The 17,977-nt window shown below is 38.6% G+C and overlaps 1 protein-coding gene across 2 annotated transcripts in view; it reads left to right on the top strand.

Annotated features, from left to right (window-relative positions):
• Positions 1-17,977, top strand: part of METTL15 (methyltransferase 15, mitochondrial 12S rRNA N4-cytidine) — a 134,886-nt gene that overhangs the window by 14,577 nt on the left and 102,332 nt on the right. For both annotated transcript variants that reach the window (XM_072421845.1, XM_072421844.1), the window contains one exon: positions 5,963-6,156. In XM_072421845.1, coding sequence (XP_072277946.1) covers positions 5,977-6,156 — 180 coding nt within the window. In that variant the 5' untranslated portion in view covers positions 5,963-5,976. The remainder of the gene's footprint in view (positions 1-5,962; positions 6,157-17,977) is intronic.

Consider the following 17,977-nt stretch of genomic DNA (forward strand, 5'->3'; position numbering starts at 1 on the left):
GAATTTTTCAAATAAGCTGAGTTTCATGTCAATGGGTCTGGGTGTTGTTATTTTGCCAGGCAGCCTCTAAGCTTCTGTACTCCTATTTGCGGAAGCAAATTTAATTTCTTTCTACACTTGCATCTGATACCTATATTATATCTAATAAACAGTAGCAATATAAACTAATGACTTATGAATCATGCATTCTGGTCTGCCAAAGAACGTGAATTATTCATGTTTGATCATATGTTTTATATATAATTAAAAGGTGTGACTTTGCTTTTTCTGTCGGATAGTGAATCATAGCAGCAGCAGAAAATCTATTGGCTGTCCTATTCAGTTGAAAGATAACTTGAAAGCTGATAATTCCTAAAAACCAGATATGTAGTCATTTTAATTTGTATTGAAATCTCACCTATCACTGTCACATAAAACTATCTACACCATTAATGTAAGGGTCGGGCACTTTATACTGCCCTTTGTTAATAACAGAATAACAAGTAACAAGGCCTGTTTCTTAAAGCAGAACTAAAGTTCCACAATAAAAACTTGGGCTTGGGCTGGGCTGGGCTTTATTGCAGAAAGTGACAGGAGATCGCCCTTCTGCAGAAAGCGTTCTTACCTGCCTAATCATTGGCTTGAGCTGTCAGCATTGGTTTTCGGGATGCTTGGCACATCATCATGGCTTTCTCTGTTGTGGCAAAGCCAAAAATGTAAGCATTTGAAGAACAGGATACTTTTCTATACCCAGTGTATATATATGTACATAACATAAAACCACCTTCCTCATACTGTGCCAAAACAACAATGGGCTCCCCAAGACCTATTAAAATGCCCCATGGTATCACATATCAAGGTTTTATGTCACCCATCTAACTTTCGTTGACTTTTTATAACACAGCAGGCAGTTGCTATGTTCAATAAAAAGGGGCTCACTGCCACCCCTCTGCCTTCTGTACTGCCTGCTGTTTACCAAAAAGTAAGCCAACCAAAACTAGCCCAAACATGATGATTGTTTGGTTCTGTTAGAACAGAATTTCTAATGTGATGGCAACCTTTCTATCTGCTGTCAGATGATGGTGAAATATTAAAGAAGAGCTTGGTGTAATATGTATCGGAGAAGGTAAATTTTAATATTGAGCTGTCCCTTTAAGAGAACCCAGCTCTAATAAAAGGAGCTCATTGCTTCCTCTACATGAACTTTCCACTTCCAGTCCTATTTCTTTTCATAAAATAAGAAGTCGGGATCTACTGTTTGTACAAACCATTCAGAAGATAGCATGAAGTGGAAATGGCGCCTGTATAGACATGCATTTAGCTGATGGTTCGGTATGCCTCAGCCACAGTTTTCAGGAAAGCTGTATTCTGGAAAACACAGTATGGGAATATTGTAATTAGTGTATTACACTTACCCGATGCAGTACTTTATAAATAATTTCTAGAGTATTGAAAAAAAATATATATAGCTGTGAAAAAAATAATAGCAAGTAGTTCCAATAGCCTCCCTGCAGCTATTTTACTCCCCTTTTTGACATACCATGACTTGTTTGATGGTGTGTCCGAGAATCCCGACAGCTATCTTGGTGAAGATCTAATCACTAATGGTGTAATATTCAACAAGCAGCAGGTATATTGGGGAAAACCTTGATTCACAGAATGATAAAGCAGAAACAGGGTGATCCTTGCACTTCAGGTCCTCAGGTAAGGCATTTTCTCCAGCAAGGAAAACAGCAGCATAGCAATGACATTACCAAATATCTCTCCATGTCAGAGACAGTAGTACAATAGATAATCTCACACTGCAGAAATAGAGTTTTGAAGCTAAAGGAAGCTGAGGAAGACGTACTCTAGAAGTAGGCTATTTCTCAAGAATTAAATGCAAAAGGTACATTGTTAGGGTACTGCTTACACACAATTAATATTTCAAGATATTCCTTATAAGATCAAATCTTTTTTTTAATTTAGATACACTGTAATGCTTAGTGACAGATTAAATGTCTACCAATAACACATGGCATATGCACATTTTCTTTTAATAAAGTTCTGTAGGGAAATTTTTCTCATGTTTTCTGTAAATTCAACAAAACGCTGTTTCACATAAGAACTTGTATCCTAGCTGTGCATATCCTTTAATTCATTTTTAAAGGTCATGCATAGCTTGTTGGAATGCACACAGCTTTGTATTGAGAGAAGTTTTATCATTGGATCTGTGGTACTAGGAAGATGTAAATAGACTCTTGAAGTGCAAATATCTAGTGATGCTGCGAATGTAGAAATTAGATGGGTCTTACATGACATGCTCTCAGCTCTGAACCAAGACAAGAAAAGAACTAAAAGTCTATATTACATAAGAAGAAAATAATTGCCTAACCTCTGAGGGTTAATGGTAATTATCTTTTATTGCGGGCGTCTTATGTTGCTTTAAAATAAAAATATGCATATCCCCTAGCTACATATTCTCGAATGAAAGGGAAAGATGACTCACTGTCTACTGTTAAATCCTAATTGTAAATGTATAATTGAATTTCTGCTGTTAACTTTCTTTGGTAATTTAATTTATTAGCTTATTTTTATGTGGCTTTTTTTTAACCTGTTCATTAGCTAATGGAGTTTGCTGAGGTGATCCTCATTTTCATTTTTTGACGATGGTACAAAAGGTGCTGATGTGTTACAGCTACCCTTCAGAAATCCGCTGTCACTATTCTGCCTGGGCTGTGGTGCTAAATTGTTGATAAGAATTACAGAACATGATTGTCATTTGCCTTTGTGTCATTAAAGCCGAACTAAACCCAAAAATTTAAAAAATTGTGAACAGACAGGTAGTTTATTGCAGAAGGGACAAGGGATGTCCCCTCTGCAATACCATAACCTTACCTGCCTGATCACAATTTTTTATTGCACTCACCTGTCCCTGTTACATGATGGGCGCAGATGTCTTCTACCATCTTTCTTTCCTTATTTCAATCTTCAGCCATCTTGATTGGTTGGGCTGGGATGACATAACTTCTTTGCAGATGCGCAAGAATTAATTCTGTCTCGGTAGTCACAGGAGAAAACAGAATTTTCGACTAAAGAGGATGACAGTCGGGTTGGTAAGAATGCCAAATACAGAAGGGACATTGCTTGTCCCTTTCTGTATTAAAGCCCTGCCTGTTTCCAAATTTTTGAAGCAGTACTTAGGTTCCACCTTAAACAAAACTTTGTAATCTATCTACACATGCAATTGCTGACCTCCTTCTGAAAATGCCTGCTGTTTGACTTTCAAGCTGAACTTCTCACTTTGGTGCCTTTTGAGCCAAAAGGTTCTGATTGCACTTTAAAGCTGTCAAAATTAGTTTTTTTTCCTTGCAGCGGATCACCCTTCTTGTTGCAAGAGATTTTGTTCCAGAAGTTGCTTGCAGAGTAGAACTCACTTTACTTCCTGTCCCTCCAGTAGCTGGATTTCTCATTCTATTTTGCTAGATAAGTCCCACACAACCATGACTGCATGTAGTTTATCCTGCTATGTGTGAGTGGCAGGCTGACAACTCTGCTGCTTTATTACATGCAGTGGCTGAATGTTGTCAATGTACTTCCAGGTAATTATTAGCAAGTTATCAGGACAATTGAGAAAAACGGTATGAACTGTGTTGGAGAGGAACATTTTTAATGTTGGGGTTTGAAAGTGTGCTAAAGCAGAATTAATCCGATTGTTTTGGGCGAGCTTTAATCTGCAAGTTTGCACAACATACCTGCTGATTATGGTACACACCTTCTTTTTTCATAGCATCGTGCATCGAGGAAAGGTTCACAATCCAATCATCATTCCATCCCCAAAGCCATCATCTTCACTGCCAACTTTTCTGGGTCCAGCCTAATCCACTTCGGCCGTTGTGCAGTCTCCGATGATAAAACACTTATGCATGCACAGGAGTTACATTGTCCTTGCCATTTAGGATTATTCCTAGCAGTGCCAGGGGACAGGCTGTACACTGCATGGTACATGTGCTGTACAATGTATCCAGAAAATAAAAAGCCACCAGGAGCAACATAAAAACCTCTACCTCCTGGTGACTTTTTGTGTTTTAAGTTTATTTCTACTTTAGTTGTTCCAAGAAATGAGTGCTGATTGTTAGCTACACCTCCACTTTTGGTGATTTTTTCCTAATAGGTCAGCAATGGAGGCCTCTGTTATTCTCCCATGTCAGATACCCTTTAATCAGATTAATTGTAGTTTTATTTATTGAAGCAATTCTTAGGTGAAATATTTGTGCCATTAGAGAACAGTTTAAAAGTGGAGACTTATACAGATGACCATGGGTGAAATGTGTTTATTATTATTATGGCTTGAAAATACTACTAGAAATCGAGGTAATTCCAAAGGTTTCAAAGCTTAATGCCATGTCATAAATGAAGACCGTACTTGTACACCTCCTAACCGTGCCAACAAACTCTTTTTCCAATTCTAAAAATATTCTTCTACAGTCCTCAACAGTGCTCAACCCAGAATTTTTTTTTAAGCAGGGTGGGAAGAAGTTTTAGGTGGGTGGCAGCCCCTGTATTGTGACCCAACTGTTTAGTAATCACCCAAAAACAGCCGGGTGGTTACTGAAATGTGCCAGGTGGTACACCCGGCTAAAAGAGGCTGGGGAGAACACTGCTCAATGAATTTCACATTCCCAGTAGTGTTCATTTCCTGGGACCCATGAAACTCTCATTGGTTCCTCTGGCATGTCACCATTTATTTTGTAATAGGCAGAGAAACTAGGGGACCAGGTAAATACCATTTCCAGGAGACTCGCTTCCATTGCAGCTGAATACTTTTTTAGTATTGGAATGGAGTTCAATGACACTGGCAGATGGAAAGGTTAGTATATACCACCTACTTTTACAAGTTTACTGGTTTGCCCTAATTGTTCTTTGCCTTATTCTGTATCAAATATCCCATAAAAACAACATGACGACGATTTTTATTGTTATCTTTAAACCTCTTAGCTAGGTGTAACCCTTTACACATAACTCTCTATGAACATAAGATCCATGAGAGACAGTGTTATTTCATGTAAGGTTTGGTCACTTTAGAGGGGAAAACAGATGAAGATGAATGACTTTGCCATTGGCAGTATTTGTAAAATGGCGAGAGAACAAATCGCTAACTGGCAAAGCTGCCATCTTTTGAATTTTGGAGTTTAGGAAATATAGAAATCTTTTCAATGAAAAGATCCTACAAGTATTCCAACCAACTAGGTTTTTGTTTTGCTAATATTTTTACACAAATCGTGAAATGCCTCCTGGGGAGTAATGGGCTACCCGGAATACCTATCATTTACATGTTCTTGTGCCAAACAATGCTAACCTCATTGATAGTCCTAGTACTATTGCTGAGGACTGTTTATCAACAAACCTATGCATCAACATGGTCAACCAAACCCCATCTAAATGTAAAAAAATGTATTATATTGTCAGATGGGTTTTGCATATTCTTACAATTTCGTAACAATACATACCCTATTTGAAGCAAATCAAATCCAGGTCAGAAAAAAATGGTAGGCTATATGCACCTGTCAATTAATTCTAATTGGTCTCAGAAGGATCTTAAACTAATGTTATCAACTCAAGCCCAACGTGTGTAGATACAGACTGTTAAAAGCAAAACCTTAATACTTTTATTCCTATCAGTCAACAATGACATCCTATCCAAGTATTGGGGCTACCTAAATGTGTCAGCGCTTTGTATTGCCCAGCAAATCAGGGGGTACCTAATGGTGCTGTAGGTAATTACACACATTTTAGCTGAGGAATTATGGGGACCAAAATGTCCTTTTTTCATTTTGAAAGGCTGTCCATGGTATGCCTGATGCTACTGTTTTTCACATATGTAAGTATATTTGTCAATTCGGTTAGCTCTGTGTTATTTTTCATTATTAGGAAACCAGAGACTAAAAAGTTTATAATGGCAAAAATTTTAAATCAATTTTCCCATTTCTTTTCTCCCCTGTAGCTGCCAACACAACCATGGTCTTCAAGCTAAGCCTAGGAATTTGCAGGAAATATAGCAGACTTTACAAGTATTGCTTGCCATCAAGACGGTTTCAGCACACACATGAAAGCTCAGAAGCAGAGAGTGAAAAGGCCTTGCATTTACCAGTAATGGTTAATGAAGTCATCAACTGCTTGTCCCCAAAGGAAGGACAGGTCAGTCATTTCCATTAATATGGTTTTTCAGGTTGTTGTATGGTAATATTGGATTAAGTAAATTGCTTAATTGACCTCACAAGCAGATATTCCCACTCTTTCCAAACCACCAAAGGTAAAAACCTATGTTACATGTACCATATTAGCAGACCAATGTTTAAGGCTACGTACACACGCTCAATAATTGTTGTTGGATCTTTCACAATCCTTTCCAATGACAAAAGATTGAACATGCACTGCTCTATGGAAAGGGAAGGGGGTGAATGAGGGAGCAGCACCTCGCTGCGCTCTCTCTCCTTCACCTACATTACGATCGTTCGTGGATCTGCCAGGACAGATCCATGAATGACGGCGGACAGGCACTGTACACACAGCAGATTCTCGTCCGACAGTCATCTGATGTGTGTACGTAGCCTTACTTTAGAAAAAACGTTTTATTTTGGAAAAATTTGGAAATGGTAAAATAAAAAGAGTAAAACTTGGTTTGGTGGGACTGAAGGGCAGCTAGGCAGCATGGGTAGACTGAAGGTGGAGTGCTAGACATAGGGAGTCTGGAGAGGGAAAGCTGGACATGGACATAGGTGTAATTGTGTGTCTCAGCTGTCTGTTTTCTGTTAGACAATAACCAATTTTTTGCCACAGCCCTTTGCACCAACCAATGCAGAAGCTGATTGCTATAAATGAAACAAGACATATACACTTTTAATGTAAAGGATATGATATTTGGAAATTTTTTTTTGATGAACATGATATAATGGCTGCACATTATATATTCATTTTTTTATTTATATTTGATTAATTATAATAAATCTACTGTTACCTTGTTTTATGCATAGTCTAGCTTTCAACGACAATCTTAAGATTGGTGAAAAGCTCTTCATGTTTGAAGACTCCTTCACCTGAGCCAGATCTCTTAGGTATTTTTTAGGCTGGTTGTACATGGAGGAAATCACCAAATGCAGCATATTTAAAGTCCATTTTTCACACTCCTATATCATAAATCACATTAGTGCTTTAGGGTTTCTAAGGTTCTAGTATTGTTAAATAAAATGTGTAGTGAAGGGATCCTGACAGGGTATTCTGTATATATGCTTTAATTATTAATCTTTTAGAGCTTTTCTCCTTGAACACATAGTTTGCACTCTACACTCCTTGGAGAGCTGCCTAAAGGTTTGAGAACATCCACTGCTTTAAAAGATCCACCACCCAACACCTACTTCCCAACAATATTATTGATTGTCCCCGTTAGGGAGGTCTCTTCTCCTTTCTTGTCAGGGCATGAAGTTATAAGGGACTTCCTCAAAGGTGACATTTACAAAATTCATTTTAAGTAAAGTAAGGAAGTATTAGAACTTTTGACAGTGTTGGATTTGCTGTCCGTGTTTCCCTGTGCCATCTATTTTCTTCAACTAGTAAATATTTTTTAACTAAAGATGAAATCACACCACAAACAACCAGTCTCTTATTATCTACATGAATGAAATGAAACAAATGTCTTCTAAATTATATACAACTGCAAAACATCTGATTTATATTTTAAGTGTTATTTGTAACTTTTATCCTATCAATACAACCTTAACACATGATTAATACCTTTATCAAGCATTTATATTTAATATACCACAATTATACCATCCAACTCTTGTCATGTATATCAGTTTGTCTTATTATTTAGTTTGGTAACCTGCTCAACAAAGCCCCTGAGGAAGGCTTTTGGCGAAACAGGACATCTGGGTTAATCTGACCACCATTTTTGAAATATTAGCGATTTATATGTATAGTCGATTGGTCCTCTATACCATGGACCGCTAAATAGGAATGTCCATTATCAGCTATTGCTTGTACTTTTCACTGATCTTTGTACCAATCACTTTAAAATTATTTTATCCCGCTGCCTAAAAAACCCAGCTTTCTCTGTTCTCTGAGTATTGTATCCCATTATAGCAGGGGCTCCTTAAAGACCTAAACGTTATTTCAAAGCTTCCTCTATGCTAAAAATGTTGAGAAAGGCTGCTTTAGGTTACTCTGCTGAAACTATGTATTGTAGAATTTGAAGTAGACTAGTCAAAAAATAACCTCCAGTGCTTGGAAAAAAGAAGAGGTGTTTGTGAGCAATACAGGAAGGGGGAGGGGGATTGGTAGAACAGGGACAGCTCTATATATCATTATTACATCATTGAATGTATTTTTTAATACAAGCAATTAAAGTACCTGAATATAATTTGGTATCTGCATGAGCTGACAAACATCATAATAGGAAGAGTGAGCAGAACTGGAGAAGAGATAATCATTGTACGATCCAGTTAAAGACTGGGGTGGATCCAGCATAAACTCATTGTGTTATTTTATATATGGCCCATTCATGTTTGTCTTATTTGTGGCTTGCCTTCAGCTTTAATAAATCATTGTCCCTTTATGTCTTTATTGTAAAATTCCAATGGCAACATTATGATATGTTTATGCTCAGGCAAAATGTATATAGACAGTTCTGTTAACATATGGCTTTCACTTATGTGTTGATCGGGCAAACATCTGTATTTCCCGCTCCATTTGTTTTAATTACACAAATTGATATAATGCAACAAATCTGTCCAGTCTTTGCAATCATAACATATGGATAAACGAGGGCCAAAAATGTAATTTACGTCAAAACACTTATTTAGCTTCTTTAAACATGAATGAAGTTGAAGTTTCTCCTTCTGTCAGTCTTTCTACTGATTTTTGCTCATACAGTGTAATCTCATAATCATCAGGAAACCATATAATGATGGATAGACAGAGATATAGGGAGTGGTGGCAGATAGATAGATGGATAGATCTGCAATAAGTATAGATACGAAGCAGGGGGAGATTTTGACCTTAGGTAGCACTTTGGTCTCCGGACACTTCTACGAGTTTTTCTAGGTGGCTGTATCTCTTTGCTGTCCCAAATTAGGTGAATGTCACATTAATTAGTAGTGACGGCAAAATCATTTTACTTATGCACTCTAAACAATCCATCTTCTTACTGTTTAAACATGATGATGTATCTGCAATCCTAAAGCTGGATAAATACCCCAAGCAGGTGCCATAAAGATGTACTCCTCCAAAAAAGGAGGAATCCTTATTTAGAGATCATAGGGGATAGATGAGGGCAGTAAAAAGAAAAAAAATATTATGGAATGTTTTTATATGGCAAGTTACACTTTTACAATATCATTCAGACTACCTCCCGTTAAATATTCCATCAAAGTCCTCTGTTTTTGCTTCAAGAGGGGATCAGGTGTGTTGCACTAATGCAATTATATTGTTATACTTGTTTTCGTGCTCTATATCTCCATAAGCCTAAACTGTATCGTACATTAAAGAAGATCTAAACCCTAAGTGGATGACATTTATTAAACAAAGAAGCCGGCACATAAGAATTTCCTTCCGATTTAACTTCCTTGACAGTCCAAAACGTTTGTATTGTGACTTACGCTGATGCAGTTAAAAGGCCATTCCAGGCTGGAATGCAAAGCTTAAGTCGCATTACAGACGTTGTGGACTGTCGATAAAGTTTTATCAGTTTAATTGCTACTGATTCCTGGAAGGATTCACTGGTACACCAATTAGGCGGTTGAGTGCGAAATGGTAATGGGAGGTGGAAAGGGGTATCTTTAGAATGGACTGGATGACATTTAGTTACACAGTGTATTGGACAGTTTCTACTAAATAACATTTTTTTCTTTTTCTCATCCTCTTTTGCATCTAAGTGCCCATGTTCTCCTCCTTTCCGAAAGAACTTGCTTTGCATTGGCTGTGCTACATTGCTCAGAGCAGTTTTCCTGATGGTGACAACTATGTAATATGCCTTTCAAATTGGCATAGCTGCATTGTTACTTGTAAAAGAAACCTCCATGAAAGGATCATGAGTTCTAACAAATAAATAGTTGAGAATTATTTTGCAGACATTTTTAGCAATGTATTTGATTTTAGCTAGCGGCTTTACTTTATCCCAGTTCTGAGTGTTTAGGTAGAATAGTTAATGTGTATTCGGTCTAAAATGTTTGATCTGGACTATCTGAGCAATATCCTGAACATTTTCTGTTCAAGAGTCAAAGCATTTCCTGAAAAGAGACTCACTTTTTCGAACCCATTTTTAGGTGATGTAGAGGCTGCTGTGTGCCTTAGCAATACAGCATGGTCCATCTCGTCCTCTGGGAGACTGATCCCCTTTGAAGCTTTTAATTCATCCTGGTTAACACTTTTAAAGTAACTCTCTCTCTGTTAAAAAATAAGAATTAAAATAAGCACTTTTTTAAAAAACAAAACATGAATAGTTGTGCCACAGCCCACATCGGAATCTCCAACATGCAACACTTCTGGGGATGTCAGGTCCCCAGATCCAACAATAGGTCTCCTGGTGTACTCTGTTGGTTCTTCCACCAGTTTGGTAACCTAGTGGCTAGCATAGTAACTACAACATGAAACCGGTGGGTGCTTGCCTCCAACATCTAGAAGCATGCTTGTTGCTGAAGGCCTATGCAAAGAAACAGACTTTGCTGCTCGAGCAGTGGAAGAGGTGGGCACTCATTGCTTTCAGAGCTGGAAATTTACAAGGAGTTGGGCATCCTCCAGATTTTAGTAGTATATATGCCCCAGGCTTTACCATTTAACTCAAGTGATATGACCAAACTAATGAATAGTCAATCAAGTTTTGAAATAAAACCTTTTGTAATATACTCTGTAATATTAACTTTACCATTTAAATGATATGCAGTTGAAGTTGCAGCCTCCAATTTCACATGAAACAATTACCCTAAAAGCACAAAACATCGAAGCCCTGCAAATGTTTACATGGAAGCACTAAACTAAATGGAAATTTACACATTTGTATAAAGGTCAATGAACTACACCACTGGGATCCTGCTCACAATTAAGAATGTATTTAATACACCATTACACTTAGATTAGTCCCACAGGGACATTCTCACTGCCAGGCTTACTGGTAATTATTAAAGCTTCTTTAGGGTCATTTGTGAGAGAACAGCCTGAACACAGCAAAAACTAAAAAAAGGAATGTAAATACAAATATATCCACTGCTAGTACAGCCTAATAACCCCTATCCTGATGCTAATTACATATATATATGTAATGTGTGTGGGTGTTCCTGTGAACCCTCTGCCTGATAAGACAGCACAGCAATATCTTGAACCTCCTGTCTGTCTCTTAACTGGTACTATGCCCTGAATGGCTCAGAGTGCTATTGCACATTCTGGGGGCAATGCTACCATGCAGAAGAATATAGGAGCAATGATGCAACTACAGATTGAAAGGGGCCATACTATAAAAAAAGGAAAAAGTTTATTGTCCAATACCTGTGATCCCAAGTAATCAATATCGTCCGCAGTCAGTAAATAATAACCATGCTACTAAAGGTGATGTGGTCATTGCGGACCCAACCACCAGCAGAACAGAAAAGTGAAAATCAAATGCTGCCTATCACATGAACCAAGGCTACATACACACGTCACATGATTCTTGACTGAATATTGTTTCAGGGCTAGTATCCCACAAAAATCTGACCTGTGTACAGCGCTCGTCCGACGTCGTTCATGGATCCGTCCTGGCGGATCAACGAATGAGAAACGATTCTAATACACATGAAGAGGAGAGAGTGCAGTAGTGTGTCGCTTGTTCTCCCCCTCTCCTCTCGATAGAGCAGAATGGTGCTGTATGTACAGTGGTCAATCATGCATCTTTCAGTCTTTTGTTGTTAGAAAGGGTTGTGAAAGATCCTTTCCAGCAACAAAAATCTAACTTGTGTACGTAGCCTAAGAATCAGACCCTGCCTGTCACCAGTAGCCAGCCACTGGGAGCTGAGTGGGATTGCTTCCATTTGCCCATACGTTCACATTGCAGCACTGAATTGGGTCACTTTGCTGGGCTGTCACTTTGCTTGCAAATTATGGCTAAAAACCTATGGGGACCCAAAATCCATATCTCTTGGTTTAATTCTACTTTATCAATATGAGAAAAATGGAGTGTCCACGGTCTGGTCACAAGTTCATTTGAAATGAACAACAAACAATTTGAAAGCCAAAACTCAAGAAAACATGTTCAGGATTTCAGCAAAGCTTTTTCTGTTTTGGGGGAAAAAAAACTAAAAACATTTGAAAAAATTGACAATTGCAAGCACCTCTCTGTTAGTGTTATCTATTGTCACTTTGCTGAACAGCTTGATCTGCATGTAAATGTGCAGAAAAATCATCCCAGTGTCTGTTGATAATCAAAAGGTAAAAATGGTCAGTGTTGGTGGTCAATGGTAAAGAACGGTATTTGCTGGGGTGGGGAAGGGGAAAAGGCACGAAGTGGAATAATTGTGCCTAATCCTAAATTCAACAGTTGGAGGCAGAAAGTGCCTTGAATTTCACAATGCAGACATACTTATATATGAGGCTGTAGGCACGCCACTGCCTTAACACAGTTGCATACCATGAAGTGTAATGCTATTTATTTAGGTTATTTCATAGACACATAGAAAAGTTCCCTATTTATATAAAATCTTTACATTTTGAGTTTGGTTCCAATGTATTGAAAGGAGTTAATACTTACCTGCCCTGTAACCTGTGCTACCAATATTTGCTCATTTTAAAGCCCAACTCCATCCAAAATCAACTCATGACTACCCTTTCCCTACCTTTTAAGTCATGCAGCATTTTTTTGATGTTTCCTTATCTTTTTAAGGAAAAAACTGTGTGCCTGCCTAAACCTGTTATCTGGGTTTATTGACAGTGCCACGTCCAGGTGTAGGGGACCATTGATCCAGCTCTGCAAATAGATTGTCCTCCCATGCCAATGTCAGCACTGCTGTATCTTTTTCTCCTTATAGAAAGGCCCTTACCACTGTCCAGCAGGCACTGATGTGGAATCCGAAGGAAGTACCCTTGCTTAGTAATCGGGGGAAGAGAGAAGGCTTGGGAATGGAGCATGACCTGATTGTGTTAGTAGTTAGTAGGGGATAAGGGGGTTACACATATCAAAGTGCAACACTTAGTAGTATGTGGGTTGCTTAGGCACAAGATAGAAAATTGTGAACCTTTGGCTATGTGCCATGCATATCTACCTAACTCCCACCAGCTGCTTGCTCTTTATATTCCATGTCATAGATAAAGGTGCATGCTGCTCCTCGGTGAGTTAGCCAACCAGTGTTAAATCATTACAGCCTCCTTTAGATGCTTTCCACCACATGAGCTGTGTGCTGTAACTAAGTTATAAATCTGGATGTACTGGTAAAATTTTAATCCACTTGGATCTTTGGGTGACAATGTAGAATGTGCCTAAGAAACTGGTTAGATTATGTTGTCACCCTGACAGAATAGTAAAAAAAAATATCAGGATCACCAAGCAAAAATGCAAGAAAAAGATAGGAATTACAGAACTGGAATAAGTGGGGGTAAGCTTTTCATTTCACATTTACTTTAAGTAGAACTAAGTATATTTAAAGAGGAACTAAAGCCAAAAGTACATTAAACAAAAAAAAAAAAACAAAAAACAGAAAACAAAGAAAACAGAAAAAAATCCCACAGGGCAGTCAGATCCATCTGGAAGTCTCTTCCATCAGGTCCCACGTCATCCCGGCATTTGTCCGTGAGCCGGCGTATCGGCTGCCGCCATCTTTGTCTTTTCTTCCGGGTTCTTTTTCCTATGTCACCCGACCCAGGTGCGAGAACGGTGACGTAGGTTGGGAAAAAAAGCTTGCTGACCTCACTGCGCCTAAGTGAGATCAGCAAATTTTTTTTTCAACGTAAAAGCTCCTTTGTGCACACCGGAGATGCTCGGGCATACACAGAAGGAGCACTCAAGAGCCTTGTGGGATGCCTGATGTAGGTGCGCTCCCATTCATTCTCGATCGCCTAGGCGGGGGGGTGGGGTTTGCACTTAAAAGAGTGTTGCACTCTTTTAAGTGCAACACACACATACAGAATTTTTACTTAATATAAAATGGTTATCTATCCTTTTATGTAAAGTGAATTTTAGGTACTCTTTAATGCTCATTTTGTAACCCATACACACCACACTGCTTGTGAAAGCTGACTGACTGTAGCCCCAGTGCCTGGTTTGAGCTTCTGTTAGGTCTTCATGTTTCAGTTTCTTGACAGCTGAAGCTGAAAGTCTGCTCACCTTTCCATGCGTCTGGTGCAGAATGTACGTCACACACTGGGGAGATGGGGCAGACTTTCAACTTTCACTGCTGAGTGGGCTGAAGATGCAGTAGTAAGATATCCCTCAGTTTATAAATTGACATTTTTTTTTGGTGTTGTGTGTGGGTGTCTACGTGGAAGAAAGGAATTTTTCTCTCCTTTTGTGTCTAGCTTTATTTGGAAACAAAAATTGTGCTAGAACCTGTATACTTACATAATTAATCCTGGGAACTGCTTGTTTTTTACAGCAATACATAAAATTATTTCAATTTGTTTTTTTAACACTTATAGTCCAGATTTTAAATCACTAGGATTAGTGTGATAATATTTCAAATATGATAGATATGGGGTTTTAAAGAAGCCGCCCATGCTAAATTTATGACTTGAAAATGAGACTTTGAATGTACACCGTGTAAAAAAGAGATGTCTTGAAAGAAAAGTGGCCCCATTAAGTGTTTATGCAGCCATAATATACAACGAGAATAGAACCAAGCATACAGAACAAAAGTGTTACTTACAGTGTTTATACAAGCAGAAGAACTGATAGTGAGAATTCCAACCAGGGCAATACAGGGCAAGGAACATGCTACTGTGCAGTATCCATCCATACAGAATAAGAACAGATATTGATATGCAGTCATCATACAGAACAAATAAAGTGCTGTGTACAGCCGTACATACATAGATACTGACAATTACACCCATCATATAAAACAAGAAAAGTGCTACTGTGGACATCCATATTTATAGAATAAAAAATCCTTGGGAAATTTCAGTACAAATGAAGTGCTACTAGGCAGCATCTGTACTTACAGAATTAAAGCAAGTACTTATAAGTACACTTAAAAATGCAATTTTAAACCCCAACCCTAAGTGTTGCATCATTCTTTTGACTGGAAAAGAATATCATGAACCTGGACCACATGTTAATGGTTATTTTAGTTTAGCCAGTGGGTGCTATTCGATTCAAAAGATACCTATGTCACCCGATCTCGCGCCTGGGTCAGGTGAAGTAGGAAGAAGAAAGCGGAAGAAAAGGCGAAGATGGCAGTGCTCGGCACACCAGGTCAAAAACAGATGCCGGTACGAAGTGGGATCCGATGGAAGACAGCTCCAAACTGATCGACTGCGCTGCGGAATTGAAGGTAAGTGGATTTTTTTGGGGGGCATTTTTCAATTTACTTTAAGTCAAATTTTTGTTTTGTCTGTATCCTTACTTTATTGCCCCATATCTTTCCCTTCATTCTCTTATCACTCCTGACTGCATTGGGTTACAAGACATATACCTAGTGTCCCTAGGCAAAGAACATGTGACTTGTTTCCATTTAATGGAGCTGGAGCAATAGGTTTTATCACATGGGAAGTCCATAGCGCTGTGTAAGCTACAACTCCAATGACCCTTAGCCTTCGCAGGGCTTTCCTTTAATTCTTGTAGTGAAACAGAGTGGCAGGGAAGCAAAAGGGAAGAATATGCTGCTGGGGAGGGGGTAATAAAGTTAAACAGTTGCTTTGTTTTGCATAGACAAAGCAAGTGCATATGTTAAAGTAGAACTATGACCTTTCATTTTTGAGCTGCAGAACTTAATTCTAAGTACATCCACACCTAGTTTACTCTTAATCCTCCTGCAAAGTCCCACAAATACCTATTGACCCTGCAAATATATTCCATCTAATGAGACATCCTGTGATGGAGAGGCAACTTCTAAATTCAGAGCAGAATTGCCACTTTCATGTAGGTTGCTTGCACTAGAGTGGGATGAAAGAATGTTGCAGGGGGTGTGGGTATCATTATTACCACTGCTGAATTACAAGCTTGTCAATCGACATCTTCCTACACCCAGTCTTGCCTTTTGCTTTTTGGATTGACAGCACTCCGGCCCTTCCCACTGCGATTTTCAGTTTCTGGGAGGGGAGTGGATGAGACATAGTAAGATTGGGGGAATGTAAAGCAAATGTTCTATACTTTTTAAGGCTTGAGCACCATATAGTAACTGAATTTGTTGTTTTTTCAGGCATGTAGAACACTAATTTTACTTAATTTTCAATTCGGAAAACTAGTACCTTAAAGGAGAACTAAACCGAAAACAACAAAAATTACACTTACCTTGCCTTACCTTACCTTATCTCGCAGGTCCTTTGATGGAGCTGTTGTTTCCCACGTTCTGATCCCGTGTCCTGATCCGGCGTGGTCCTGCAATTCCTCTTTGACCCGGCGCTGAGGAAGCACCTGGGCGCCGCCATCTTCAGTTTCCTTTTCTATCTTCTTCCTAGGTCTTCCTGGCACGTCACCCGATCTCACACTGTGTAGATGCGAAATCGGGTGACGTAGTCCCCTGTAAAGGGGAAAAAAAGGGAGCTGATCTCCCCACGCAAGTGCAGTGAGATTGGCATCTCTTTCCCTTAGTAGAAAAAAATGTCCCTTCTGCGCATGTCCGAGATTAGGGCATGTGCAAAAATGAGAACCCAGAGCCTTCTGGGATGCGTTAGGTAGGTGTCCCGGGAGGTTCTGCTCTGCCATTCAGTCTTAAATGCCGAGGCGATCAAAACTGAAGGGGAGGTGCTGCACCTTTTTTTTTTTTTGCACTTAACAAAAAAAATAATAATTTACATTTTCCCTTTACATATAAGGGTTGTTTACCCTTTTATGTAAAGAGAAAATCTTGAGTTTAGGTACGCTTTAAGGACATTTCTTTGCTCTGTGTGCCTTTTTTTGGTAATACTGTTACATTATTTTTATATTAGGTTCATCATTTCCCAGAGATCCATAAAAAACCCTTTTTGTATTTACATTTGCGCACACTGAGCCTTTTCAGAATCACAGAGTGACAGTTTTCTTTTCATTCAAAATTCCTTTGCTAGAAAGGTTTAGTTTACCAATCTGTATGTCACAAATGTTTTGCCACAGGTCCTGCTAAGACACCCACAGGGGGAATTAGTTTTTAGTCAGTCTTTTCAGGTTGGAAACAAACCTTTAACTGTAATCGACCCGGGTGACTCATAGAGAACATTCTCCATCCCACAAGACCCCCTGATTATCCTTTGATCACATGCACACAGAAAAACAGTTTATGTATTGAAGAATCAAATTCTAGTACTTAGCGTTCCTGATATAACGAGATCCTTGGTAAACAGGCAGGTGTATTGCTCCCACATTTATATGGGAGCTAAAAGCTTTTGCTATAATATTAAACTAAAGTAGATGGAAAGTTTAACTGGATGACATTTAGTTTGCTAAAGTATTGTGTATCATAGAAAAAACTTTTTTTTATTAAAATCACATTTTCATCTATTTTTGTCTCTGTGTTTTTGATCTCGCCCAGCTTTTTTTGGCCATTTCCAGTCTACCTGAACTTGATCCAGCATTGCCTGCACATCATTGCTAAAGACTAGCTTTCTTGAAAATAAATAAAATTAATAAATGTGGAGGATGCATGCCCATTTTTTTTTATTGGCATGACCTCTTGTAGTCTTCATCAAACATGCATGTGGCCATCCTCTTTCTTTTTCTGGGTTCTTCTCACATAACCTGATCTGGCACTGTGCAGGCATGAGAACGTGTGATAGGTCTTCCTAAAAATGTAAACAAAAGTGCAAATCTTACTGTGCGTGTGTGAGATCAGCACTTTTTTTTATTATTACCTTATGATGCATACTC

The sequence above is a fragment of the Pyxicephalus adspersus genome, chromosome 9 (assembly GCF_032062135.1).
Source record: "Pyxicephalus adspersus chromosome 9, UCB_Pads_2.0, whole genome shotgun sequence".
In the NCBI taxonomy this organism is placed as follows: Eukaryota; Metazoa; Chordata; class Amphibia; order Anura; family Pyxicephalidae; genus Pyxicephalus; species Pyxicephalus adspersus.